This window comes from Trachypithecus francoisi, unplaced genomic scaffold (assembly GCF_009764315.1).
Source record: "Trachypithecus francoisi isolate TF-2019V2 unplaced genomic scaffold, Tfra_2.0 Lachesis_group5, whole genome shotgun sequence".
NCBI classification, from domain to species: Eukaryota; Metazoa; Chordata; class Mammalia; order Primates; family Cercopithecidae; genus Trachypithecus; species Trachypithecus francoisi.
The window spans coordinates 110,463,923-110,489,989 of NW_022681470.1; the positions used below are offsets into that span (position 1 = coordinate 110,463,923).

At 41.8% G+C, this 26,067-nt stretch overlaps 2 protein-coding genes across 4 annotated transcripts; one reads left to right on the forward strand and one right to left on the reverse strand.

The window, feature by feature from the left end:
* Window positions 1-560: 560 nt before the first annotated feature.
* On the reverse strand, window positions 561-12,803 carry ATP5PB (ATP synthase peripheral stalk-membrane subunit b). 2 transcript variants are annotated; one of them, XM_033199001.1, is made up of 7 exons: window positions 12,649-12,803; window positions 12,357-12,393; window positions 7,909-8,054; window positions 6,028-6,191; window positions 5,529-5,654; window positions 2,984-3,163; window positions 561-1,055 (listed from the first exon to the last, which is right to left on the reverse strand). In XM_033199001.1, the coding sequence occupies exons 1-7, from the start codon at window positions 12,686-12,688 to the stop codon at window positions 978-980; spliced, it is 771 nt and encodes a 256-aa protein (XP_033054892.1). In that variant the 5' UTR covers window positions 12,689-12,803; the 3' UTR covers window positions 561-977. The 2 variants fall into 2 exon arrangements, with proteins under 2 accessions (XP_033054892.1, XP_033054893.1); XM_033199002.1 differs by lacking the exon at window positions 2,984-3,163 and having other exon boundaries at window positions 882-1,055; window positions 12,649-12,774.
* A 26-nt stretch (window positions 12,804-12,829) lies between these two features.
* On the forward strand, window positions 12,830-22,503 carry WDR77 (WD repeat domain 77). Of its 2 annotated transcripts, XM_033199000.1 has the most exons (11): window positions 12,830-13,176; window positions 13,428-13,613; window positions 14,537-14,678; window positions 14,969-15,018; window positions 18,633-18,703; window positions 18,834-18,888; window positions 19,362-19,433; window positions 19,992-20,100; window positions 20,660-20,728; window positions 21,364-21,439; window positions 21,495-22,503. In XM_033199000.1, exons 1-11 carry the CDS (start codon window positions 13,062-13,064, stop codon window positions 21,555-21,557), a joined length of 1,008 nt encoding a protein of 335 aa, XP_033054891.1. In that variant the 5' UTR covers window positions 12,830-13,061; the 3' UTR covers window positions 21,558-22,503. The 2 variants fall into 2 exon arrangements, with proteins under 2 accessions (XP_033054891.1, XP_033054890.1); XM_033198999.1 differs by having other exon boundaries at window positions 21,364-22,503.
* The last annotated feature ends 3,564 nt before the right edge of the window (window positions 22,504-26,067 follow it).

A 26,067-nucleotide genomic window follows, 5' to 3' on the forward strand; every position in this document is an offset into this window, starting at 1 on the left:
TCCATATCCTTGCCAACACTTGTTATTTTCTATGTTCCTGTTAGGTGTCTGCTGGATTTTTTTTTTTCTTTTCTAGATGGAGTCTCGCTCTGTTGTCCAGGCTGGAGTGCAGTGGTGTGATGTCGGCTCACTACAACCTTTGCCTCCTGGGTTCAAACAATTCTTCTGCCTCAGCCTCCCGAGTAGCTGGGATTACAGGCACCTGCCACCATGCCTGGCTAACCTTTTGTATTTTTAGTAGAGATAGGGTTTCACTGTGTTGGCCAGGCTGGTTTCAAACTCCTGACCTCAAGTGATCCACCTGTCTCGACCTCCCAAAGTGCAGGGATTACAGGTGTGAGCCACTGCACGTGGCTTGCTGGATTCTGAAGAGTGATTTTATGACACACTGAGTCCATAATATTTTCTACAGGCATACTACTAAAATAGTAATGTCAATTATATGAATTAATATATATAATATTCCATTTAGTTATTTTAAGAGTACTAGAAAGCTTTACACATCTCATAACCTATCAGCCAGAAATAGTTCATCACTGAATGGTCTCATAAACAAGACAGTAGTTCAACGACATCTTTAATTTTTACCCCGATGACAAAAGCTGAGTATTTCAGAGAATTACACAACTTGAAAAACCTTGTTTCATTCAATTGTCACTTTATTGCAAGATGGTAGAATTAATTGCAAATTTAAACTATAATCTGGTAATCTTTAGTCAGGCAGCAAGTTTTTATAAAGGCAAACTGCTTATTCAGAAGTGATCATGGAACAACTCAAAGGCAGAGTAAGAAGGATGAGAAACATCTGACTGGCCGATAGAGATTTTGTTCTCTTACTATATGAAAAAAATTTTTCATTTTTAGGAAGGGTAAACTATAACTTCAGTAGACATCAATACAGAAAGACTTCATCAAATAGACTAGTTTCCATTTAGTCTGTCAACTGTTTCTAGCTGTCTCAATAGGGATAGATTCATTTACATAACCGGCTGTGCTTGAGCCTTCTTTGCCAGCAGCTTTAGGTCCGCAATGCACTTGGCAACTGTCTCCTTTTCCTGTGATAAGGAAAGAGAAATCTGGTTAGATCTTTCCAAAACATAGAAAAGTATAGAGTACAAACACCATTATTCTAAAAGACACCTCCTACCAGACCAGAACCTCAAGATGATTACTGGCTTAACATTATATGGCTACTAGACAGGTTTAGAAGTAAAACTAATTAACACAGAGGAGATACAATTTATTTTAAGCAAATCCAAGGGGTTAGTTGAAATTCCCTGGCTCACAGCTTTTATGAGTGAAATCTGTCTAGAATCTGAGACCAGATATTCCTGTAACCATCTGCCACTGATGTTGGCTTGTACAACTAACAGCTGCTTGAAAAAGACCAACTCAACAAATATTAGTAATATACAAATGTTAAGAATGAAAATAATTTTTAGTCTCTTTTCTAGACTTCTTTTGTATTTTCTAAGTTTCTTAAGCATGTATATTACATTTATGTAAAAGACAGTTTACTAAAAAAAGAAAAAAACTTTGATAGGACCCTGTTTTTCTTTTTTTTTTTTTTTTTGAGACGGAGTCTCACTCTGTCGCCCAGGCTGGAGTGCAGTGGCCGGATCTCAGCTCACTGCAAGCTCCGCCTCCCGGGTTTACGCCATTCTCCTGCCTCAGCCTCCCAAGTAGCTGGGACTACAGGCACCCACCACCTCGCTGGCTAGTTTTTTTTTGTTTTTTTGTTTTTTGTATTTTTTAGTAGAGACGGGGTTTCACCGTGTTAGCCAGGATGGTCTTGATCTCCTGACCTTGTGATCCGCCCATCTTGGCCTCCCAAAGTGCTGGGATTAGAGGCTTGGGCCACCGCGCCCGGCCTAGACCCTGTTTTTCTAATCCTACATAGGTTATGCTGAAAATGAGCAGAAATACTTAAACGTTATAAACCCGAGAAAGAAAAAAATCAAGTCATATTTTTTTTTTTTTTTTTTTGAGGCGGAGTCTTGCTCTGTCGCCGGGACTGGAGTGCAGTGGCCAGATCTCAGCTCACTGCAAGCTCCGCCTCCCGGATTTACACCATTCTCCTGCCTCAGCCTCCCAAGTAGCTGGGACTACAGGCGCCCGCCACCTCGCCCGGCTAGTTTTTGTATTTTTAGTAGAGACGGGGTTTCACCGTGTTAGCCAGGATGGTCTCGATCTCCTGACCTCGTGATCCGCCCGTCTCGGCCTCCCAAAGTGCTGGGATTACAGGCTTGAGCCACCGCGCCCGGCCAAAAATCAAGTCATATTAAAGCAAAAATATAAATGAAAAAAAGTCGATTCAGTTTAAGCAAACAGAAAACATTTCCGTTCAAAACAGACAAATTATGCAGGTGAAAAGAAGAAATGGAATGTCCTGGAATTAGAAAATGGAAGGGGCTTAGAAATAGCCTTGTTCAGTCTTTATTTATTTTATTTTTTGAGGCAAGGTCTTGTTCTGTCACCCAGGCTGGAGCGCAACAGTGCGATCAGAGCTCACTACAGCCTATGCTTCCTGGGCTCAAGAGATCCTCTCACCTCAGCCTCCTCAGTAGCCATAAGTATAGGCGTTTGTCACTGCACCCAAGCTACTTTTTAAATATTTTGCAGAGACAGGATCTCGCTATGTTGCCCAGGTTGGTCTCGAACTCCTGGTCTCAAGTGATCCTCCTGCCTCGCCCTTCCAAAATGCTGGGATTACAGGCATGAGCCACCATGCCCAGCCCAGTCTGTTTTATAGAGAAATTAAATGTATCAGTTAATGCTACCCAAATTTGAAGAAAGAGAAAAGCCATCCTGACAGATAGGCAGCATCTTCTTGCTTATCACCATCCAGAAAAACAAACCGGAGTTACACTGCTACTTCTAGGCTAAAGACTCCTTGACAGCTATTCCTACCTTAACGAAACATCAGCAGGTACTTGTTAAGAGATACCAGTACAATGTCAGAACCTACAAAAGTGTTGTGTACCTGCTGTGCGGAGATGCTTTGCACCACGTGCTTCTCCACCCAATTTATCATGTGCTCTTGTTCCTTTCGACGTGTCATGTTCTGCACAGCTATATGATAGTCCAGGCGATTCTTTACTTCCTTATATACTCTATATAGTCGTTCCCGGTAAGTAACCTCCAAAGCCATAGCAATGTTATTCTGGAGCAAAATTAAGAAATGATAAACACTGTATACTTGAAGGAATACTTCTACTCTGAATATTCTGCCAGTGAGAATGCCCCACTTCTTTTGTATTTTATGTGGAATTCTTTTATTTAATAAATATATACCTAGAAATTATAACAGCATATGGCAAAAATATACTTAAAAGTGTATGCTGTAAGAAATAAGTCTCCTTCAGTCCCCCCATAGGCCACTAACTTCCTGTATTTCTTGTATTCCCTCCCAGAAATATTTAATAAAAATATAGGTATACACATCAAAATATAGGCATATACACATCATGTTTATTAATTATGACACAAAAACCTACCTCAATTTTAAGCTACATTGGATTCCACTATACTGGTACTCCATAATTAATTTTTTGGTTCTACAAATAATGGTGCACACATTGTATATTTGTCTTTGTGTTTATGTCATAATACTTGCTAGATCAAATAATAGTTAACATTTGTAGAGTACTGACTACACTCTAAACACGTTTGTGTTTGGATTCAATTAAACCTTATGATGAAACCATGGCATAGTTATTATAATTATATCCATTTTGCAGTGAGGAAATTGAGACAGAAGTTAGGAAACTTGACCAAGGTTACAGAGCTAATAAACTATGAAGCCAAGATCAGCATACAGGCAGTAAGGCTACAAGGTCAAGCTCTTATATATTTCTACTTAGCTAACCCATAGGCATCACAAACCAATGCACACTGAACTGAAGGCTATTGGCAACAAGACAATCAGAGTGATCCTTCAATGACTTTCTCTCATTCAGAGTCCAAGTCAAAGTTCTTATAGGAGCCTAAGGTCTTTATGTATCATAGTCCCAGGCCACCCTCTATCTCCTTTTATTCTCCCCCCACCAATTCTACTTCAGCTGTATGGACCTTCTTACTTTTCCTTGACTATATCAAGCAAACTTCCAGGTTTAGGGCATTTGCAACTGTTCTTCCCTCAGCCTGGCACTTATTTCCCCCAAAACCCACATACTTTGCTCTATTAGTTCTTTCACGTCTCTGCTCAAATATCATATTAGAGACATTTCCTGAATGCTCTTATAAAAACAGTAACTCCTTCTTCCTCCAATTTTGTAGAAAGGGTCTATGCCCAGACTGGTCTCAAACTCCTGGGCTCAAGTGATCCTCCCGCCTTGGCCTCCCAAAGTGCTGGGATTATAGGCATGAGCCAATGCACCTGGCCTGCAATCTTTTTAATACTAGTTTATTTTTCTATCTAGCATTTACTACCTGTTGACATTTGCATCTGTTCAATTATTTATTTTCTGTGCTTCTCCCAAAGACTGGCTAGAAAATAAGACTCCATGAAGGCAGAAGCTGTTTGTTCTCCACTACATTTTCAGCACTCTGCCTTGGTCAGAATATCTACATAGGAAGAACTCAATAAATATCCATCAAGTAAATATAAATAAATAAAAACCTAAATTACTATCATTTCACTCTTAGGAAAAAGCTATTTTCCAATATGGTTTTTTAAAAAAGCCAAAATATATGTATGCATGCATACACAAGAAGCAGGAAGCATTATCCCTTTGTAACCTAAATATACATGGAATTAACATTTTTCTGGGATTTTTCAAATATCCATGTGCTTACGAGTCCTTAGGGATCTTGTTTAAAAGAATACAGATTCTTGGATAGCCCTTAAGAAAGGTTCTGATTCCACAAGTCTTGGAAAGAGGCAAAAAAAATTAACATCAAAGATAACTCTAATGCATGCGGTACTGAGACCACATTGGCCAAGATCCTAAACATTTCAGATGCTTACTATCTTAGCCAGTATTGAGAAATATTGGCCAAGATCCTAACTATTTCAGATGCTTACTCTAACTCCAGTCTTGACTTCCTGGGTGCAAGCAGTCCTCCTGCCTCACCCTCCTCAAGTCCTAGGATTACAGATGTGAGCCACTGTGCCCAGTCTGCTTTGTGGATTTAGAATATGCAGTATCAGATTTCCTTACAGCAAAGATGTTAAGATGTTCTTGTAGCAAGTGTGTATGAAATACACAGGATGTATTTTACCTATAGTCTTCCTTATACAGTGCATGTCATTTTAAAATCAGCTTTAACTTAATGACTATTTCTTTTTGTGTGGATCCGAAATTTTTTTTAATAGCTTCTACGGTTTCTAATTGTATAATAATTTGAACTATTTTTCCACTTGACAGTTCTTAAATGTTTGAATAGCCGTGAATGCCAACTGCTACATAAATGTTCTCTTTTCTAAATAAAATGTTCAATCTATTTAATCATTCTTCATAAAAAATTCTGAATTAAAAAAATGCACACAAGTAACTTCATTCTTCCTAGAAACTTCTGAAACCTACCCTTTGCACATCAAAAAGGTAATGGCGCTTCTGAGTCAGTGCCTGCTGCAACTTCTCCATATCAATTGCATTCTGGATTTGCTGGATGGAAGCCTGCTTCGCCTCTTCTAGTTGGGCAAGTTTTTGCTACAATTGTGATAGCAACAAAAAGATCAGTGAAAGAACAAAGAGTAAAAAAAGGAGATTCATTTCATGCTTCTTCAAAGTTGCATCTCTCATTTGTAAAAACAGCCACAAAGAAAATAGAAAGAAATGCACAAATCCTTAAAAATAATTGCCCATAATAACTATACAATACCTTTTGAATGATTATAGAAAAGCTAAAGGGTTTAGTAGATATAAAAAAATTATCTCAAATTAGTAACTAACATTAACACTTATTTGAAGCATTAGATTCATTTCTATGTGTTGCTCCCCTAACACTCATATCAAAAATATCACTAGATGACCTTCATGTTTCTGCTAGTCTAAAATAGGAAATAAGGTTTATGGTTCTTACCTCATTGAGTTTATCAGCATATTCTGCAACAGAAGGACCATATTTTTTAATTCCATAGACCATTATCCCTATTAATGACATGGCAGTGAAGGTCTCTGCGCTAATCACATATATTTCTTTGGATAAAGCATACAAGATAAGCCCAGTTCCGAGCACATAGGGTCCTACAAGAAGAAGAGTTATTTTATGAATGGATATGCTATGCCTAAAAGAGGGAAGATAGAAAGGCACTTCTATATTTGATTAGCAGAAGGCAAAGTAACAACTTAATTAGATTCAAAGACAAAACACTGCATTGGGAAGCAGTACGGTAGAGCTGAAAGAACAAAGATATGGACTCAGGGAAATCTGTATACTGACTCTACAATTTTAAAGAAACTGAGCAATCTAAATAATCTCTGAATTTAGTTCCTTATTTGTAAAATGGGGACAGTACGTTCTTCAGTCTGATAAATTTGAGAAACAATGTTAAGCACAATACCCAGCACAGTAAATTAAACTATTCTACAAAGATGCCAGATAACTTTCTGAAGTAACTTGTCCAGCAAAATATACTATTTATTGAATGGGAACACTAGACAGGTTAAAATTTACACAAGAAACAAGGAAAAACAACCACAAAGTGGTATGTATATAAAAGAATGAATAAATATTAGGATTCCCAACTCCTGTAGCACCTAATTACAACACTTCAAATACGGCTTTTTCTTTAACCAGGTCATGTATTCTGAAAGGATGCAAACCATAATTTACATTTCTTTAGTCTTTCCTCCATGCTTCACAGGATGTAAGAGAGGCCCACAGCAGGCTTTTAGGAAAGCATTTTACAGTATTTCTGAGAATCATAGGATGGCAGGATGTATCATGACAATAACAGGGTTACAAACTCAAATACATTTTACCCGGTTTCCCATACAAAGTTCCAACAGTTTTTTTTTTTAATTGTCTTTAATATACAAATTTTAAATATGAATTTGCAAGAAACATCTATCATATGTAACATTTTTATCACCCATTGAAGTTGAGGAGACTAATGTTTCTAGCAATTTCAGTTAGGAAAATGCTACTTTAGGTGACTCCAGGGCTAAAAAAAGAGTCTTTGGCTTCCAGTGTTCCACAGTCATAGCAATACTTGGGTATGGGCCAAGAAAGGCAGTACATATAGTAGAGAGAATCATAAACTTAATCAGGGGACTCCTGCTTTACCTGGCTTCATTTTTATTCATACCCTTTTCACTATCTAATAGTATATTATACAGTTACTCATTTCTTTATTGTCATCCTACAACAGAATGTATGTTCTATGACAGCAGGCACTTAACACTGTTTAACACCATATGCCTTCAACAGTGCCTGGCATAGAGCAGGCATCAAAAAATTTGATCTACTAACAAACAGAGATAATTCTGTAAAATTAAGTTAAAATCCCAAATACATTTACACCAAAAACAAGTTGGAGCAATCAAATCAACTGTTACAATTTCCTTTTGAAAACAGCTGACTTGCGGCTGCAGGCGGGTGGCTCAAGCCTGTAATCCCAGCACTTTGGGAGGCCAAGGTGGGTGGATCCCACGAGCCCAGGAGTTGGAGACCAGCTTGGGCTACATGGTGAAACCTTGTCTCTACAAAAAAATTGAAAAATGAGCCGGATGCATGCCTATAGTTCCACCTACTCGGGAGGCTGAGGTGGGAGGATGACCTGAGCCTGGGGAGGTGGAGGCTGTAGTGAGCTGTGATTGTGCCACTGCACTCCATCCTGGATGATAGAGTAATACCCTGTCTCAAAAAAAAAAAAAAAACAACCAAACAAGAAAACCCACCTAATTTGATTTTAGTGATGCCATCAAACCATATTATCAAAGACCAGGCAAAAATGCTCACCTGTTACACCAGTTTTAGGATAAAGAAACTGGAAGAATTCCTCAGGGATCAGTCCATAGCGAACTTTTCCTCCATATTCAGGAAGAGGTGGTACAGGGGCAAGGTGTGGCTGCCCTGTATGGAAGGTCCTTGTTGCCTGCAATACTCTACAGGTAATAAGTGTACAAATGTAAAGCCTATTTCTTTAAGGAGAATACAATGTATGAATAATTAGCAGAAACAACAAATGGGGTTGAGGATTGAGACAGTTTTCTAACTCTCATAATGGAAAGAGAATGGACTGGGAATAGGAAGGTTAGGGTCCAGTAATCAGCTATGACCAAAGAGCAAAGAATTAATTACAGACACTTAACCTTCTACCCAATACTGGAATCCTTTCTATAAGCCTTGCAGATCATCTGTCTAGCACTGTGTATGTCTATTATTAGCACTGAAATATGTAAGAATGTGGATGTGGCAGCCAGATAGACTCCTTGAGTTCAAATCCTAGAACTGCCCCTTGACTTTGAGTAAAGAACTTATAGCTTTTGTAATCTCAGATTTCTCTCAGTAAAATGGAAATAAAAGAATACCTTATATGGTTGTTGACAGGATTAACTGAGTTAATATATGTAAAGTGCATAGAATGATGCCTGGCACATGGAAAAGTGCTATGTAAGTGGTTAGCTATTATATGCCTGGTATGTTGGCTCCTCAACGTTTTTGAATCCTCTCTTTGATGGGAGTGCTAATCACTATATGTAACAGACTTTTTCAGTACTGGGTAGCTCTAATTATATTCATCTTTGAATTGAGATGCTACATACATTCTTGGAACCTCAGTCCATTCTTAGTTCTAATTTTGCTTTTCTATGTAAGATAACACACATGTACCTGGGTGAAACATCTGTTCCCTCACAATCCTGATTGCCCATAAAGACTTCGCCGGTTTTGTCTTTTTTTTTTTTTTTTTTTTTTAATGAGGTATAACAGAACTGTATATAATACTCTAAGTATAGTCTGGCCAATTCATTCATTCTACAAATACTTACTGAGAACTTGCTATTGCCAGTACTGAGCTTGAACAATTGAACTATTATCAACAGTGGATTTGGAAACTATTCTTGTATTAAAGAAGCTTAAGACTACACTTTTAACAGTTACAGCATACTGATGTCTCCTTAGGCTTCTGATGAAATAAAATTTAGTCCCTTTATGTCCGCTGTCAAGTTTAGTCTCCTTCAAGTTTTCAGTATATTTTTGTCCCACTTCCCACCTCCCATTCCTCTACTCTGTCAACCTCTATCTCCTTGTAATGTAAGAATTTACATTATTTCATTTATTTTGGTACAATGCTTATATTTTGAATATTATTTCTGCCTCCAAATATATTAGCTACCCCACCAGGTTTTGAAATCTGAGAATCACGCTTGAGATTCCTTCATTTACATCAAGGTTTCTCAACTCAGCACTACTGATGTTTGGACTGGATACTTCTTTGTTGTAAGAGGTTGTTCTGTGCATTGTAGAACGTCTGGCAGTATCTTTGTGGCCTTTACACAACAGATACCAGTAGCCTCCTTCCTCCCTGACCCACCCAATGGTAATACTGAAAAATATCTCCAGACACTGTTAAATGTCACCTGCAGGCAAAGCACCCCAGGCTAAGAACCACTGATTTAAATCATAGTACTAAAGGGTATGCTTAAGCTGACAAGTCTCCCTAACTAGCTACCTTAGTTCAAGCCCTTATCACCTCTTGCTTAGTTTAACAATCCAAAACCTGATCTCTCTGCTTGTTTTATTTTTTTTGAGACAGAATCTCGCTCTATCACCCAGGCTGGAGCACAGTGGCGTGATCTCTGCTCACTGCAACCTCCACCTCCCAGGCTCAAGCGATTCTTGTGCCTCAGTCTCCCGAGTAGCTGGGATTACAGGCGTGTGCCACCACGCCCAGCTAATTTTTTTTATTTTTAGGACAGATGGGGTTTTGCCATGTTGGCCAGGCTGGTCTCAAACTACTGGCCTCAAGTGATCTGCCATCTCGGCCTCCCAAAGTGCTGAAATTACAGGTGTGAGACACTATACCTGGCCTCTGCTTCTTATTAAATACCCCAACTTAAACCGAGCCCTCTCACATTACTGCCAATGTTTCTAAAACGAAAATTTGACTTGAAAACTCAACAGGCTCTCTCCTGCCTACTGAAAACTACTTAATATAACATATATAATCTAGTACCTGTCTTTTTTTTTTTTTGAGACAAGGTCTCACTCTGTCACCCAGGCTGGAGTGCAGTGGTGCCATCACTGCTCACTTGCAGCCTCCACCTCCTGGGCTGAAGCCATCCTCCCACCTCAATCTTCCCAATAGCTGGGAGTACAGGCGTACACCACAATGCCCAGCTAATTTTTAGAATTTTAAAAAAATTTTGTTGTTTTGTTTTTGTCTTACTATGTTGCCCAGGCTAGTCTCGAACTCCTGGGCTCCAGTGATCCTGCTGCCTTGGCCTCAGGATTATAGGCATGAGCCACCACTGTGCCTGGTCCTGTCAAATTTTACAACCTCATCTTCCTTCATTCTCTTACTCTCCTGGAATTACTTAACAGCTCTCAAAAACAAATGAAGAAACACCACAAAAAAACTGCCCAATGCTGCTCCTTCTGTCTTGCATGCCTTTCATACCATGACTTTATAGCAATGACTACCAAGACCAATCAGCCTCCAGATGTGTAAAGCCCTCCCCCATTTTGGGCTAACATTCATTCTTTTAATCAATAAAACATTTATTGACTTTCTACTAATGCTAGGTACCAGTAACATGGCAATGAACAAAGCTCCAGCCTTCAACATTCTAGTTGGGGGTATGGGAAGGGTGAGTGTGTTATCTCCATACAAAATTTCAGGCAGCTCTAAGTGCTATGAAGAAAAACTGAGCAAGGTAAGGGGATAGGGAGCAACAGAATGTGGAAGTTTTTTTGGGTAGGGAGCCAGATGGCATTTGACCCAATGATCTGAGGAAAAGAGAGAAGAGCAAGTAGAAAGATATTGAGGCACGAATGTGCTTGGTAGTTTTCAGAGGAACACCAAGGCCAGTATGGTTGAAGAATGAGCTAAAAAGAGAACAGAAGGAGATGGTGTCAAGAGACAGAATGGGATCGATTCATGTTGGACCTTCTGGGTTATGCTAAGTTTGGATTTTATTCAGGTGGGATGGGGAGCTCTGGAAGGCTTTGGTGGGATATTGACATAATCCTCCTGGCTATTATGAGAATGGGCTGTAACAGGACAAGAATAGAGATGCAAGACTAATGAAGAGACTACTTAAATACCTAGCTGAAAGTTTGCGGTGGTTCATACCTTAGCGGTAGTGGAAGCAGCAGTCAGAGTCCAAATTTCTAGAGGAAGAGCCTTGCTGAGGTACTGGACATGAAGTGTGAAAGAAAACCAAGGATATTCCTTGTATCTTGTAAATGTAAGTTATTTATTACCTGGTATTACAATTATTTGTTTACAAGTCTGTATGGGGTTCTTTTTCTTCTAAGTTGGAAGCAGTCAATTATAGCCTTACTTCATTGCACACATGAGACTTAATTACAGACAAGACCGCTTTTTCAAGTCCAGTTTTTCAATTTGATAGTTAACATAATTTGCAAGCTTTAGAACTAAATTTGGAAGTAAAAAGAAATCTCTAGGAAAATGGACATGTCTTATGAAACAATTTTAACGCAAACAGCTGCTAAATTTACTAAACACACACCATGTACCAAGAACTGTTTTTGAGTTTCATAGAAATTGTCTCTTAATTCTCAAAACCCACAATGCACTATCATTGCCATTTTGTAGATGAGGAAATTGAGGTCACACAGCTAGTAAGTGGGACCCTGTACTGGCTTTGGAGCCCTCATTCTAAACCAATACTCTAAAGGTGCCTCCCATTCCTAGACTGTGAGCTCCATGAGGGCAGGTAATTTTCCATACTCATTCTTGTATCCTTGGTTATGTGTTTAGGCAACATAAATATTTACTGAATCAATGAATGATTTCTCTGATTGTTATTATATGGCAGCAAAAACTAGGTATCTGGGAAATAGACTATAAACAACATGCTTCACTGTTTCATTGAACAAAATTTGTTCTTGGGTATGTAATCTACTCTGATTCAGGCTGTGGAAGCTACATGTCATAAGGTCCCGAGGGAAGGTCACAAAGGAGAGGGGCGGGCATAGAAGACAGCAAAACCAATTTCTAGTTTAGTTAGCATACGTTACTTATCCTGTAAAGTCTTGGTCATTAGTTGATATGAGAGCGTTCCTGGCAGTTACGGGAACAAGTGTTTGAAAGAGGGTTTAAGTGTCCCAAAATTATCGGAAAGAGATTTCTGGCCTAAAGCTAACGGGGTGGGGGCAGGAATCCAGAAATAAAAGATAGTAAAAACAAAGACGAAAGGGACCATTATCCTCACACTTACCCTGGACCTAGGAAGGCTGCATTCTTCAGAGACGGGGCTGCAGATAGACAAGGTGAAGGTCAGCAAAGTCAAATAACATCTGGTTTGTCCCTTCCTCATCCCCGCCAGGCTCGATCACTAAGGCTATGTACCCCTCTTTCCTGTCCCTTAAGTCCCCACGCTCCTCTCCCAGCGGCGCTGATCACTCGCCGCTCAGGCCCGTGTCGCTGCGCCCTTCTCCCCTCCTTGTGACCCCTAGATTCGCTTCTTTCCAATCACTCTGATAGCCCAGAGCAGCGTCTACACCCCTCACCCGCTGTGGCGGCGGCGGAAAGTACCACCCGGGACAGCATGGTCAGCGAAGGCGCAGGTAGCAATCTTAGAGGCCCTGTGACCCCGACAGGAGAACCTGTCAGGGAAGGAGCAAGATGGCCGCTCACAAGTCTCGCGAGATGAAAATTTTGTAGTATTCCTTCAACTTTCCTCGGGAGATTTTTTTAAAAACAAATTATCGCGAGACGAGGCAAGTAACGCTGAGAACCTATCGCAGGAGGGCGACAGCCGGAAAGCAGGATGGAGCCGGAGAAGCAATTCTCGCGAGAATAGACTTGCCGTAGCCTCGGGAGGGGGCGGAGGCTCAGAGGCGCACCACGTGGGGTTTGCTAGAGGAGCTGAGTCTCCGGCTGGCGTCCAGTTTGAGTCTAGGTTGGAGTTGGAACCGTGGAGATGCGGAAGGAAACCCCGCCCCCCCTAGTGCCCCCGGCGGCCCGGGAGTGGAATCTTCCTCCTAATGCGCCCGCCTGCATGGAACGACAGTTGGAGGCTGCGCGGTACCGGTCCGGTGAGCCGAGATCCCGGGCCTGGGAGCTCCCTTACCCCGGCCCAGGGCGCCCCTCCCCAGAGACTGACCCTCCCAGCCCATCCCCGTCCTGCATGTTTTCCTGACCGGTGGGTCGCGCCGCCGAGCTGTCCCCAGCCCTGCCCCGCGTTCCTGAGCTCAGATCCAGACCCGGCCCGAACGCTGTTCTGTGCGGTCTCCATGGAGGCGAGCCCTTCCACCCTTCACGCGCTGACAGCTTGTACCCCCCGTAGATGGGGCGCTTCTCCTCGGGGCCTCCAGCCTGAGTGGCCGCTGCTGGGCCGGCTCCCTCTGGCTTTTTAAGGACCCTTGTGCTGCCCCCAACGAAGGCTTCTGCTCCGCTGGAGTCCAAACGGAGGCTGGAGTGGCTGACCTCACTTGGGTTGGGGAGAGAGGTATTCTAGTGGCCTCTGATTCAGGTGAGTCACTTTCCCCTCATCCACCCCCCACCCCCACCCCCGGGTGGAGTGGTAGAATGGAGGCTTGGGGTACGGGTAGGGGTGAGCTCAATATCTAATGTCCTATGTTCAGTGCTTGGAGGAGCCGGAGAGTGTTGGCCCCGAATGCAAACTCTTGTGTAGGTGGGAAATATCTTTTCTAAAATTCTAAATTGTCTGGTGAGATTTCCTAGAAAAATCCGTAACAAAATTAAGCAACGGATTGGAACCATTTTTCTTCTATGTAACCTGCTCCTTAACCCCCGCAGCCCAGACCAAGCATAATCTTGATTTTAAGATGACATTGAAGCCAATCTGTGCTACATGTCTCTTTCCATTTCTTACCGCTTTCTTGTCTTCATTCTGCTTTCTTTGTGTTGACTGTAGGCTCAGCGATGCAGGCTTTGGCATTTTTTTTTTTTTTAATCAGAATTTGGAAGTTGGCTGTCATTGCATGGACGTTTAAAAGACCCACTTATAGATTTAACCTCTCTGACAATTGAGCTTGAACAGTACATAATCAAGAAAACTTTTGGCGGATTCTCTATGCTGAGCCAGTCACCGTGCAAGACGTTCAATTATTCAACATATTTTTAAAGACTCTGCAAGACATTTATTCAACTAGTTCAGCAAATACTTATTAGTGTCCAAATAATTGGGAAGTGTTAACATCACTGGCTTTCTCCATCCACCTCCTTGTCTGGGCTGTCATTAGGAAAACAGTAACACAGAATAAAGTCAGAGGCTCAGAAATTAGCTAAACTCTTCCGTGATGTGGACTTTGCTTTTATAGGAATAACTAACTAACTTTGTTAATTTAGTGACAGTGGCTCTTTGAATCCTAGAAGTGAATTACTGCCTTGGTATAATTCAAGCTCATGTTTTCCTTACCCTACCCCCAACAGGTGCTGTTGAATTGTGGGAACTAGATGAGAATGAAACACTTATTGTCAGCAAGTTCTGCAAATATGAGCATGATGACATTGTGTCTACAGTCAGTGTCCTGAGCTCTGGCACACAAGCTGTCAGTGGTAGCAAAGACTTCTGGTGGGTCCCTGTTCTCATTGCTTCTGTCTCTGAGCGTCCTTTGGGCGCCTTTCCTATCCTGTTAACCTCATTAGGTAACATTTTGGGCGTATTCTAAGAATTCAGTGACTAACTTTAGCATGTCTGTAAGGTTTCCTTAGGGATTTTGCAGTCCATTGTAAGTAGACCATAGCAGCAGTCCAGGAGGCAAAGACTTGGGGAATGTTGATTACAGGAAGTTCTTGTTTGAACACGTTTTTATGTTGCTAGTGTAGGTCAAGATTAAATGTCTGTTTCCTTTTGCCTCTTAGCATCAAGGTTTGGGACCTTGCTCAGCAGGTGGTACTGAATTCATACCGAGGTGAGTATTTCATTTTTAGCCCTGGTCTTAGCTATTGTGTTTTTGGACTTTTTGAAGTTTGCTTTGATGTTAGGAACAGCAATTCCATGTTCTGATAGTTTTCTTATAAAACAGTAGTCAGGCTCCAGTATCTACCCCTTGTCCTTTTCTCAATTTCCTTGTTTCTTTCTTTTTCTTTCTTTTTTTTTTTTTTTAATTCGACTAGTCAAGTACAGTAGTGAAAAGGGGGGAAGAATATGACAAGGAGTTTAGTCTGTAACTGACTGTGAACAATCAATTGAGATAACTTGCTACCTTCAGACCAGCCAGTTTCCCTGTTACTACTGATGGCCTCACCACCTTGGCAACACAGAGCTCAAACTCTTGGTCCTTTTCCACCCCTTCTGTTTCCTCACCATCAGTTGGCCACTAAGTTCTTTTTAGTCTTTTCCACTGGTCAGTCACCTTCCTATCCATTTCTATGCCCCTATTCGCTTTCAGGCTTTACCTTAACACAGGTAGTAGCACTCATGTCTCCACTAGCAATCTAGCTCTTTTGGTCTTTTATTAGTTTCTTGTGGCCACTGGATTAAAATCCCATTTTCTTGTAATGGCACTGAAACTCTTTTACTCCATTTCCTCTCTTCAAGCTTATTAGATCCTTGACATTCTTGAGGGATAAATCTTGAGACTTTCAAATCTTGAACGTTTGAGTATTTACCTTCATAAAATGTCTGTTTTCTTTTGAGAACCATTGCTTTTTTAATGCCCCTCTTTCTGCTCGCTTTCATTAACAGCACTAGTGGTTGACTTTATCTTGGGAGCCATTCTTTGTGAAGATAACGTCTAGAGCCTTCATGTGTGCATGTTTCAAGATTTAGATGCTGGGTGATTGATCACTGTGGTTCTCTCAATGGCTAAGTGCCTTTCCCTGCCATTTCTAACTTCAAAGTACATGATTAAGTTATAGACCAGAGAAATCACAGACTCATATCCAAGGTCCAGTATCCTGGACCTTCAGGGTCACTTGCAAATAGTTTTACAATAATGTTGAATGCCTAGCTGTGCGCAATGGCTCACGCCTGAAATCCCAGCACTTTGGGAGGCTGAGGCAGGCAGATCATATGAAGCCTAGGAGTTAGAGACTAGTCTGGCCAACATGCCGAAACCCCGTCTCTACGAAAAAGTACAAAAATTAGCCAGGCATAGTGGTGCACATCTGTAATCCCAGCTACTTGGGAGGCTGAAGCCCGAGAATCGCTTGAACCCAGGAGGCGGAGGTTGCAGTAAGTCAAGATCACGTCACTGCACTCCAGCCTGGGCAACAGAGTGAAGCTGTCTCAGGAGAAAAAAAAAAAAAAAAAGTCAATGCCCTATGTCTATTATATTTGCCTTTTATTGCTTAGACATATGTGCTTTCCTGGTTAATGCTAACTGTTTTTCAGCATTTCTGCCATGCAGCCTTTCTGTTATTCTTTGTGTTTGTGTCTTATTCCCCCTGCTGAATTCCAAATCCTTTATTATTTTTTAATTTTTTGTAGAGACAGAGTCTTGCTATGTTGCCCAGGCTGGTCTCAAATTCCTGGGCTCAAGGGATCTCCTGCTTTGGCCTCCCAAAGTGCTGAGAGATTACAGGCATGAGCCACTGCATCCTGCCCCAAAACCTTTGAGGGTAGAGGAACCATGTATTCTTCATCTTTTCTTTACCACCATGGTGCTTGTCCCAGAGCTTTGCTTTTTTCAAGTGAGCAATAAATTCCTTTTCTTACTTCTTATCCTGTTGACTTTCTGTGACTTCTAGGGCTAGGAAAGAACTATGGAAGCTGGTTTACTTCCATCCTTCTACCTCGGGGGGGGGGGGCACATTCAGACTACGTGGGAAAGTCTGGTAAACTGACTGTAGAAAAGGTTTCCACAGCTTCCAATTAACATGTAGCAGTGACTTTAAAGTTTTTTACATGTAGACCTCCTAAAACAATTTTGAAAATCTGTGCCCCCTCATACATTTTTAAATTGATATCTAAAGAAATTTTTTAACTAGTTGCAGAGAAGGTAATTTCTGGCATATAATTTATTATATACTTATTTCAAGCATATGTTTGTCCAAATTTTAGATTTGCAGGTTAATCCTATTTAGTTTGTATGAATGTCTACCAAATAGCCTAACTGGCAAAAGCCAATCTGCATTGTAAAGCCAGTGGACCAAGTTAGACTAAATTTTCTGTCAGAAAAAGTCTGACTTTGTTTTTAGATTCAGATAAAGTGGTTGAATATGTCCTTATCACAACGATCTGTCATATTTTTTAGTTCTCGTTATTAGACAGAAACAGAGTGAAGTCACAGAACCATACTTGTGTTTGTGGTGTGACTGAAACAAGATCAGCGCCCCCCCTTGGCCGGGCGCGGTGGCTCACGCCTGTAATCCCAGCACTTTGGGAGGCCGGGGCGGGCGGATCACAAGGTCAGGAGATCGAGACCACAGTGAAACCCCGTCTCTACTAAAAATACAAAAAATTAGCCGGGCGCGGTGGCGGGCGCCTATAGTCCCAGCTACTCAGGAGGCTGAGGCAGGAGAATGGCGTGAACCCAGGAGGCGGAGCTTGCAGTGAGCTGAGATCCGGCCACTGTACTCCAGCCTGGGCGGCAGAGCGAGACTCCGTCTCAAAAAAAAAAAAAAAAAAAAAAAAGATCAGCGCCCCCTTCATTGAATTTTGCCTAGATGCTCTTTCTTTTTGCTCTTCGGTTCTTAGGGAAAAGCCCCTTTTGTGCCTTAGTTTAGAACCCTTATGTTTTTATACCCCTGAGCACTGTACCATGGAAAGATCTGGGATGAATGACAGGTATGTGTTCTTTCTTTAAAGTGGGAGAAGGGTGATTGTGAAAATAGAGGCAGTTCAATTTTAAGAAAGAGAACATTAGATGGCCGGGCGCGGTGGCTCAAGCCTGTAATCCCAGCACTTTGGGAGGCCGAGACAGGCGGATCACGAGGTCAGGAGTTCGAGACCATCCTGACTAACACGGTGAAACCCTGTCTCTACTAAAAAATACAAAAAGCTAGCCAGGCGAGGTGGCTGGCGCCTGTAGTCCCAGCTACTCGGGAGGCTGAGGCAGGAGAATGGCGTAAACCCGGGAGGCAGAGCTTGCAGTGAGCTGAGATCCGGCCACTGCACTCCAGCCCGGGCGACAGTGAGACTCGGTCTCAAAAAAAAAAAAGAAAGAGAACATTAGAGAAGTTGGCTCTCTTAATACTATTAGCACCCAGAACTCCCTCGAAAGTTTTTGTATACTACTTGGAGGTATGTGTGCTCCAGTATGAAGACTGCTATTCTAGAATTATTTAGACCTCACGTCTAAGATGCCTTAACTGGAAATTCCTTTGTTATTCTTACTAAGCTCCTAATTTCTCATTCATTGTTTTTACTAATACATTTTTTTCACAAGGTTTTTTAGGTTTTATAAGTCTATAAACTTCTCCTCTTAGCTTTTGTCTAATCCATAATCTCCCACGAAATTTGTTAAATTGCATCATGAGACCAGCCCTCCCTCCCTCCTGCACCTTGATTATTCCTGGGCTGGCCCTCTTGTAATGCTTCAGCTTGTTTTCTATCATGTTTCTCTTTCTCTGTCCTTTATAGCTCATGCTGCACAGGTCACTTGTGTTGCTGCCTCTCCTCACAAGGACTCTGTGTTTCTTTCATGCAGCGAGGTAAGAGATAGCTCCTTCTTCCCTAAACACACTGCAGCCCTCCATAGGCCAAAATCTCTAGTGTGGAGACTTTCTGGCCTGCAGCGCTTTGGACTGTGAGATCCTTTTTCTGTGTTCCACCTTCCTCTAGGACAACAGAATTTTACTCTGGGATACCCGCTGTCCCAAGCCAGCATCACAGATTGGTGAGTCTGAGATTCATTGGTGGGAGAATAGTACTTGGAACCCTGATAGAAGAGGATTTCTTTGGCCATTGTCAAAGCATAGTTGCCAGATGCCCAGAGTAGTTACTGTGACATGAGTGACATAATCTCCTTCTTTTCCACTGAGACTCTGCTAACCCCATTCTTGCAATGCATACCAAGAGGAAGGGCCAGTTCCTGGGTAGGTGATTTACGTTATTAGACGGGAGGACAAAGGGACCAGAATTGCTCTCTTCATGATTTGTGCCTGAAACTTGCCTGTGACTCATGTCCAGAAAGGGCAGGAAGCTGGTGGATAAATGGTTATGAGGCTCAAGGATGAGGACACTGCTGCCTTAGCAGGGTTTGGGAAATCAAATAAAGGTGCTCCCAGGATTTAGAGTGATGTCATTTGAGAAACTGCTTCTTCTGGACTCTTTTGAGTTTTTGTCCAGACCCTCTTCTCTCCTTTGCAGGCTGCAGTGCACCTGGCTACCTTCCTACCTCACTGGCTTGGCATCCTCAGCAAAGTGAAGTCTTTGTCTTTGGTAAGGCGGCATGTCAGACTTCATATTGACTCTGGGAAAGGGGAGGAGGAAAGAGAAAGAGCTGACTCCACAATGCACAAGGCCCTTGCTGCTCAGTCTTGGCCGTCATGGACACTAGATGAATTATGAATTGAGGGTGGGGAGGTGGGGTGATGCCAAGATAGTTTTAGTGTAGCTTTGGAGAACATGATTATTTTCCCAGTGGATTTGATTTTTGATTGATTGATCCAGCTCCTGTATTCTGGGCATGGCTATAAGTCAGGGAGCCACAAAGCAAGTGGATTGCTATATAGCGAATTCTTTTCTACTGTGGGTAGGTGTAGAGCTATCGTGGTCATGAGGCTGTGTGTATGGTGACGTATTTTGTGGTTAAAATAATAACTGCTTCATTCATTAACTTAATTTTCACAATCATCCAGTGACTTATTCCTGCTTTGCAAAAGAGAAAACTGATGCTCAGAATGGTTAACTTTTCCAAGCTTGAGGAACTAGGATTCAAATCTTTGGCACCAAAGTCCATGCTCTTAATCACCATGACATGTCCCTTCTCTTCTACAGGTGATGAGAATGGGACAGTCTCCCTTGTGGATACCAAGAGTACAAGCTGTGTCCTGAGCTCAGCTGTACACTCCCAGTGTGTCACTGGGCTGGTGTTCTCCCCGCACAGGTACCGTTCTTTGTCATCCGGGGCCTGATGGGTATAAATGGGAACAGTGAGCATGTGTGTGTATGTTTTCAAAGCATTAGCTGATTAAGTAGTTCCTTAAAGCAGACAGTGTTCTAGCTAAGGTTTTGGAACATCAAAGATCTCTTAAGTGGGAAGTGGAATCCTTTGGAAATCAAAGGATTTTTCAGTTATACGGTTTCTGTCTGAAATGGCTAAAATGTGGTCTCATTCCTGCCCAGCACCCAAAATGGTTCCTATTGTGGGCTTCTAGGACTGTGAGATTGGAAAAGCCTGTGTTTCTGGGTTCTTGCTGAAGCTATAGAGAAGGACCAGATGGGGTGGTTAGTTGCCAGGATGGTTGTCAACCCTAACTTTGCTTCATTTCCCTCATCTTTACTTGAAACTTTTAGTGTCGACTTCTAGTAGCCAGACCTTAGCCAAAAGTGGGAATCAGGCTGCCTTTCCTGGGTCACTTCACAGTAGTGGTGGCGCCGGCTCAGTTAAGGTTTTGTCTTGGGATCCAGGCTTTGCCTTTCACAACCGTCTCCTCCCACTGTAGTGTTCCCTTCCTGGCCTCTCTCAGTGAAGACTGCTCACTTGCTGTGCTGGACTCAAGCCTTTCTGAGGTGTAAGTGTGAAGTGGAATCCTTTGGGAATCAGGGAAGGGGAGCAGTGGGTGGGTGAGTCATTTTCCTCTTCAGAAAAGTGTATTGTGCTTTTGGAGAACAGATTCTCCGTCTGTATCTGAAGGGACTTGGTAATGGAAGCAGGCTGGCTGTTGACCCTCTCCGTTCCTGGGGCACATTCACAACCCCAAGGGCAAGCTGTGTCCTTGGTAGAGCGGGGCGGTAGGTGGAATTTTTAAGTCTAGCACTCCAGCCCTCTCCCACAAGGGGGCGGCAGTGTATCCTTTCACATAAAGAACTGCATATGAAATGCAGTCTGCTACAGGGGAAAAGGCAGCACTTGGAAGACCTGAATTGTACTTCCCTCCTTGCCACGATTTGCTGCCTGTTACTGCCCCACATCACTGTCTTGTTCTAACCAGCGTTTCTTCATCTATGAAAATAGAGGACTGAATTGGATGATTGATGACATCCACTGTGGATAGTTACACTGCTATCCTGGTGATGAGGCCATACAGTTGGTGAAATGTGTGTAACATACCCAAAAAATATGCCCCAGATGTGTTGGGTTCTCTTTTTTCTCTAGGTCTGCTTTTCTTGTCTCTACTATGCCCTGACTTTTTTTTCTTTCTTCTAGGTTTAGAAGCCGAGCCCACAGAGACTTTGTGAGAGATGCGACTTGGTCCCCGCTCAATCACTCCCTGCTTACCACAGTGGGCTGGGACCATCAGGTCGTCCACCACATTGTACCCACAGAACCTCTCCCAGCCCCTGGACCTGCGAGTGGTACTGAGTAGATTGGATTTGAGACAAAAAGCAAGTCCCCCATGAGTGTCCACTTCTTTGCCCTACCCTCTCAGCTTGTGAGACAACACAGGAGCCTTCTGTAGTGTGTTGATATGCTAGATCTGTGCCACTCATAGGCATCGTCCCTCCGCCTGAGGGAGGCTGGATTCTGGGTTCCTGTAGTCCCAGGGAGGAAAAGCTTTCTTAAAAATGGACATGTATGTGCGTGTGACTGTGTGTGTAGATTTATAGTTTTTGGTAGTGGCAGGAATAAAACAATCCATCCTACATATTCCCTAAGCACTGCCTTTCTCTCACCCCCCAAAACAAGTTGACAAAAGGGTTTTATTCTTCCCATGTAGCTGTCTATGAGGAATTGGCTGCGTCTGGGTGGGTTATGGGATGTGGGCAGCCCTGGGTTCTTGGAAGCAGCTCTTATGCTACTTATAGAGATAGGATTGATTTTATTTTTTTAAAGTGCTTAATTCACCATTACGAGAAATGCTTCCAGTCACAAAAATGCAGCCCAGTTCACTTTGAGGAAGAAGCAGGACTTGGTACGGATTTACATAACTCTTTGCCATTAAACCGAATCAGAAATCCGTTTTCTGGCTGAATAAAAAGTTTGGCTTGCCTGTGTAATGCCCACTCCCTTCCCCCTGGCTCCCCAGTGATGGGGCATATATGAGAGAGGGGTGTTTTTCTATCATAGATGCCATAGGGGAAAGTTTGGGGATGAAGGAGAGCTTAAAGGCGTTTCAGTTAAGTTAGAAAACTGACACAGACTGTTGAGAAATCTTTGCTACTTTTCCCACCCCAAACAGCCTGGGGCCTGACATCTTCTGCCCTGGGCCCCCTTCTCTTGATGTGGAAAGTCTGAATGCAGTATTTATAGATTTCTAAGGTTTTAACATCCAGTATCAGGAAGAAAATCAGAAATACTGGTTGGTAAAATAAAGAGTTTAGGCATTGTTGGCCTGTCTTTTTTGAAGCGTGTGTGTCATGTGTGGTTAGATATATTTCACTTATGTGAGTCATCATGGTGTCAGTCTTGTAGCCCATTATTTTTCCTGTGCTTCCCCAGCTTCCCAAAGTAGCTAATTAGAACTTAAGGTAAACATTTATTCTTGGGTTGGTGGAGTGGGTATTGCCAGTTAGAAGTCATGGATCAGTTACTGATTATATTGAAACTAAATATAATCAATTATGTGCTTTTGAGCTTTGCAAGTTCAATTTAGGTAAAAATCACATTATGAAACTGGGAAAGTCTGAAGGAATATGGGCAAATATTTCTCAGTAAAGCTTCCTTGCTTCACCCTTGACATGACTGATTACCCTTGAGTAAAACATGGGAATTTATAGTCATGTGATCTTCTGGGGTTGATGAGGAGTAGGAATAAAGTCTTCCATCGTTTTTATAATGTGGGAGGAAATAGAATGGGTAGGTACAATCACTTAAGTTCTGCCTCTCAAAGAGAAAACTTTAATTTTGTGGACATTTAGAGAAAGTAAGGGGTGGGGGAGCTTGAGGTGAGTAGGAATTTGCATAGCCCTTTTCTTCATGGACTTAAGAGTGATGGAGAAAAAACTCAGTGAAAGAGATAAGAAAGGAAATGTGTATATGTGTTAAGGTGGTTCAATAAGGAAGGAAAACATAGGTTTTTTTTTTTTTCTTTTTTTGAGATGGAGTTTCACTCTTGCTGCCCAGGCTAGAGTGCAGTGGCATGATCTTGGCTCACTGCAACCTTTGCCTTCTGGGTTCAAGTGATTCTCCTGTCTCAGCCTCATAAGTAGCTGGGATTACAGATACCCACCACCATGCCCAGCTAATTTTTGTATTTTTAGTAGAGATGGGTTTCACCATGTTAGCCAGGCTGGTCTCAAGCTCCTGACCTCAGGTGATCTGCCTGCCTTGGCCTCCAAAGTGCTGGGATTACAGGCATCAGCCACCGTGCCCAGCAGAAAGTATGGTTTTTGAAGGACCATGTTTTATTGTAAAAAAATGTTTTAGTTCAGGTAGATCTGTACTGATGAGAGTAATTCATATCTATCAGTGACCACCAACCACCAAGATATTTATAAACCTTATCAAATACAGTAGGAAGAACACAGGTTTGGGTGAATATATATGTTGCAGTGAGCAAAGAAGACAGTTTAAAATAAAAGATGACCACAGAATAATTAGAAATGATACTATCACATGTGGGGTGATTTGCTAGGTCCTTCACTTGAGAATAGTTCTAATAGAATGAGTACAGAGCTGATGACAGGTAGAAATGAGATCAATCTATTTGTTTAAAAATATACAAATATTTTGCATTTAATTTCATTGATTAAAATGTCTAAACACTAGAGTAAGCCCATTTCTCTATCTACATCCTTACTCTGAAGTCCGCTAATCAAACCTACTCTTCCACCGCTGTTCTCTGGTCCACCAAGGGCTATGAGACTCACCCCTTGCATAGTGCTCAGAACCACAAGGAATACTGAAGAAGGCTTGCCTACGGTTTCAGGTGGCATCAGACATTGGGCTAATTTCCAAGGTATCTCTCCTGCCCAACAGGACAGTTGGAGTCTGGTTCTTTAATAAATAGCTATATGGACGTTACTTACTGGTTCACAATCACATTACAGCAGCAAAAACACCCAAGCTGGATAACTGCTCTGGGCCTCCAGCCATGTTTCCTCCAGATAGCATGTTAGGAGATTTTAAAAATCAGATTGGACTTCAGAGGGCTCCAAAACTTCTTGCCACATCTAGACCTGAAAGTAAAGGGCTCTGATTATTAAGAGGCAGATTCTTGTTGCATTTGGACAGCGCAAGTAATGGTCACACTGAACACATTAGAATCAGTTGTGTAATTGATTTTGTTTCAAAAAAGGATAGGCAAGCTGTAGTCTCAATTTGGAGTTAAAGTTTCTCAAGAACTTCATCAACAGCTCACACGATACAGTTTTGGAAGAGTAAACAAGGTAAGCAGACAACTCTTGGACCCCAGACACATTTTCTTTTTTAGTTCTCCATCAAAAATAGGCATTTCTGGAGTTTTGGTCTCACTGAGTGATCACAGGACTACTGCAATCCAGGGAACTGAGGGAGCTGTGAGCATCTGAGAGAAAGGTTAACTCTCGTTTTAAGTTGTGACACAATTAGTGATCCCATAATCTTCTATCATCTGGTACAACATTTAATACAGTAGCATTCTACTTACTGTGGAAACTCCTTGTCTCATAAATGATGTTCTGCAGCTTCAATATGTAATGGATAGACCATCAAAGTTCAAAATATAATAAAGAATTTAATTCCAAACAACAATTTCACCTTTAACATTCTGGTGAAAGCCCAGCCATTGTCACTGGTTCAAAGTGCCTTCAGTGGAATAGCTGTATTTCACTTGTCCCTGTGATCATGAGGTACCAGATTCCAGTCAAGCATTTCACTTTGAGAGGCACCATGTTGTAAGCATTAGGAATTTCAGTTGCAAACTAATTTTCAGTTCTGGCAGTAACTTATCTGGAGTCTCAGCTCTAAGTCATGAAAACTTTAGATTAGAAAATGCACTTTTTATGTACAGCCTAAATTAGCTTCATGTTCTGCAGTTTCTGCAACTTGTCTCAGAAATCCTCTGAGTAGAATTGATGTATGAGACCCTTTAAGACCATTATCCAACTGCAGTTTGCTTGGCAGAGTTAACATTAATGCTACCTTTGATCTAGGCATCTGGAGGCAGGTAAGACAGGCTCTGCGTGCACCACCGTCCCTGGACCTGTTGTGGCAGACTCCTTGAAGCAAGATCAGCTTGGGCCTTGTTTGAGTTTTTAAAGTTTTTTTTTTTAATGTAAAATTTGTCATTTTAACTTTGTAAGTGTACAGTCCAGTGGCATTAAGTTCATTTGCATTTTTGTGCAGCTTTCACCACTTCCATCTCTAAAACTTTTTCATCACCCCAAACTGAAACTGTACTCATTAAACAGTAACTCCCCTTCCTCAAGACCCTGGCAATCACCATCTTCGTTTCTATAAATTTGACTATTCTACACATTTGTGTAAGTGGGAGCATACAATATTGGTTTTTTTTGGAGGGGAGTTCTGGCTTAATTTTATAAGGCATTAACTTGTTCCTCAAAATGTATTCTATAAACTGGGAGCATTTGTATAACCTGTAACTTGCTAGAAATACAGAATGTCCAGATCTACTGAGTCAAAATTTACATTTTCAAAAGCTTCCTATGTGACTCATGCATATCAAAGTTTGGGAAGCACTGCCTTAGGTTGCCTTTTGAGAATTCCAAATGGGTCAGAAACCAGGCAGAAATACTCGGTAGTGAGCAGCTATGGTGTATCAGAAGTTGTTGGGCATTTTGTGGTTTGATGGTGAGCAAGGCAGACATGGTTGTCCTGCATTCAGCAACTTAGTCTAGAGAGAGACAGGAAGGAATTAAGTGTTTAGGTGCTAGCCAAAAGTAAAGATTACTGGAAAACAAGGGTTCATATCCCAGTCATCAAAAAAGTGATGAATTTTCCCTGCTTAACATTTGAATTAAAATAATTAGG

Coding starts and splice junctions, on each gene's coding strand:
- WDR77 (XM_033198999.1), top strand. CDS start 13,062: ATGCGGAAGGAAACCCCGCCCCCCCTAGTGCCCCCGGCGGCCCGGGAG. Junction 13,177..13,427: donor GGCTGCGCGGTACCGGTCCG/GTGAGCCGAGAT, acceptor TACCCCCCGTAG/ATGGGGCGCTTCTCCTCGGG. Junction 18,889..19,361: donor CAAGCCAGCATCACAGATTG/GTGAGTCTGAGA, acceptor TCTCCTTTGCAG/GCTGCAGTGCACCTGGCTAC.
- ATP5PB (XM_033199001.1), bottom strand. CDS start 12,688: ATGCTGTCCCGGGTGGTACTTTCCGCCGCCGCCACAGCGG. Junction 12,394..12,648: donor TTCCGCCGCCGCCACAGCGG/GTGAGGGGTGTA, acceptor GTCTATCTGCAG/CCCCGTCTCTGAAGAATGCA. Junction 3,164..5,528: donor ACCTTTTTGATGTGCAAAGG/GTAGGTTTCAGA, acceptor ATTTTGCTCCAG/AATAACATTGCTATGGCTTT.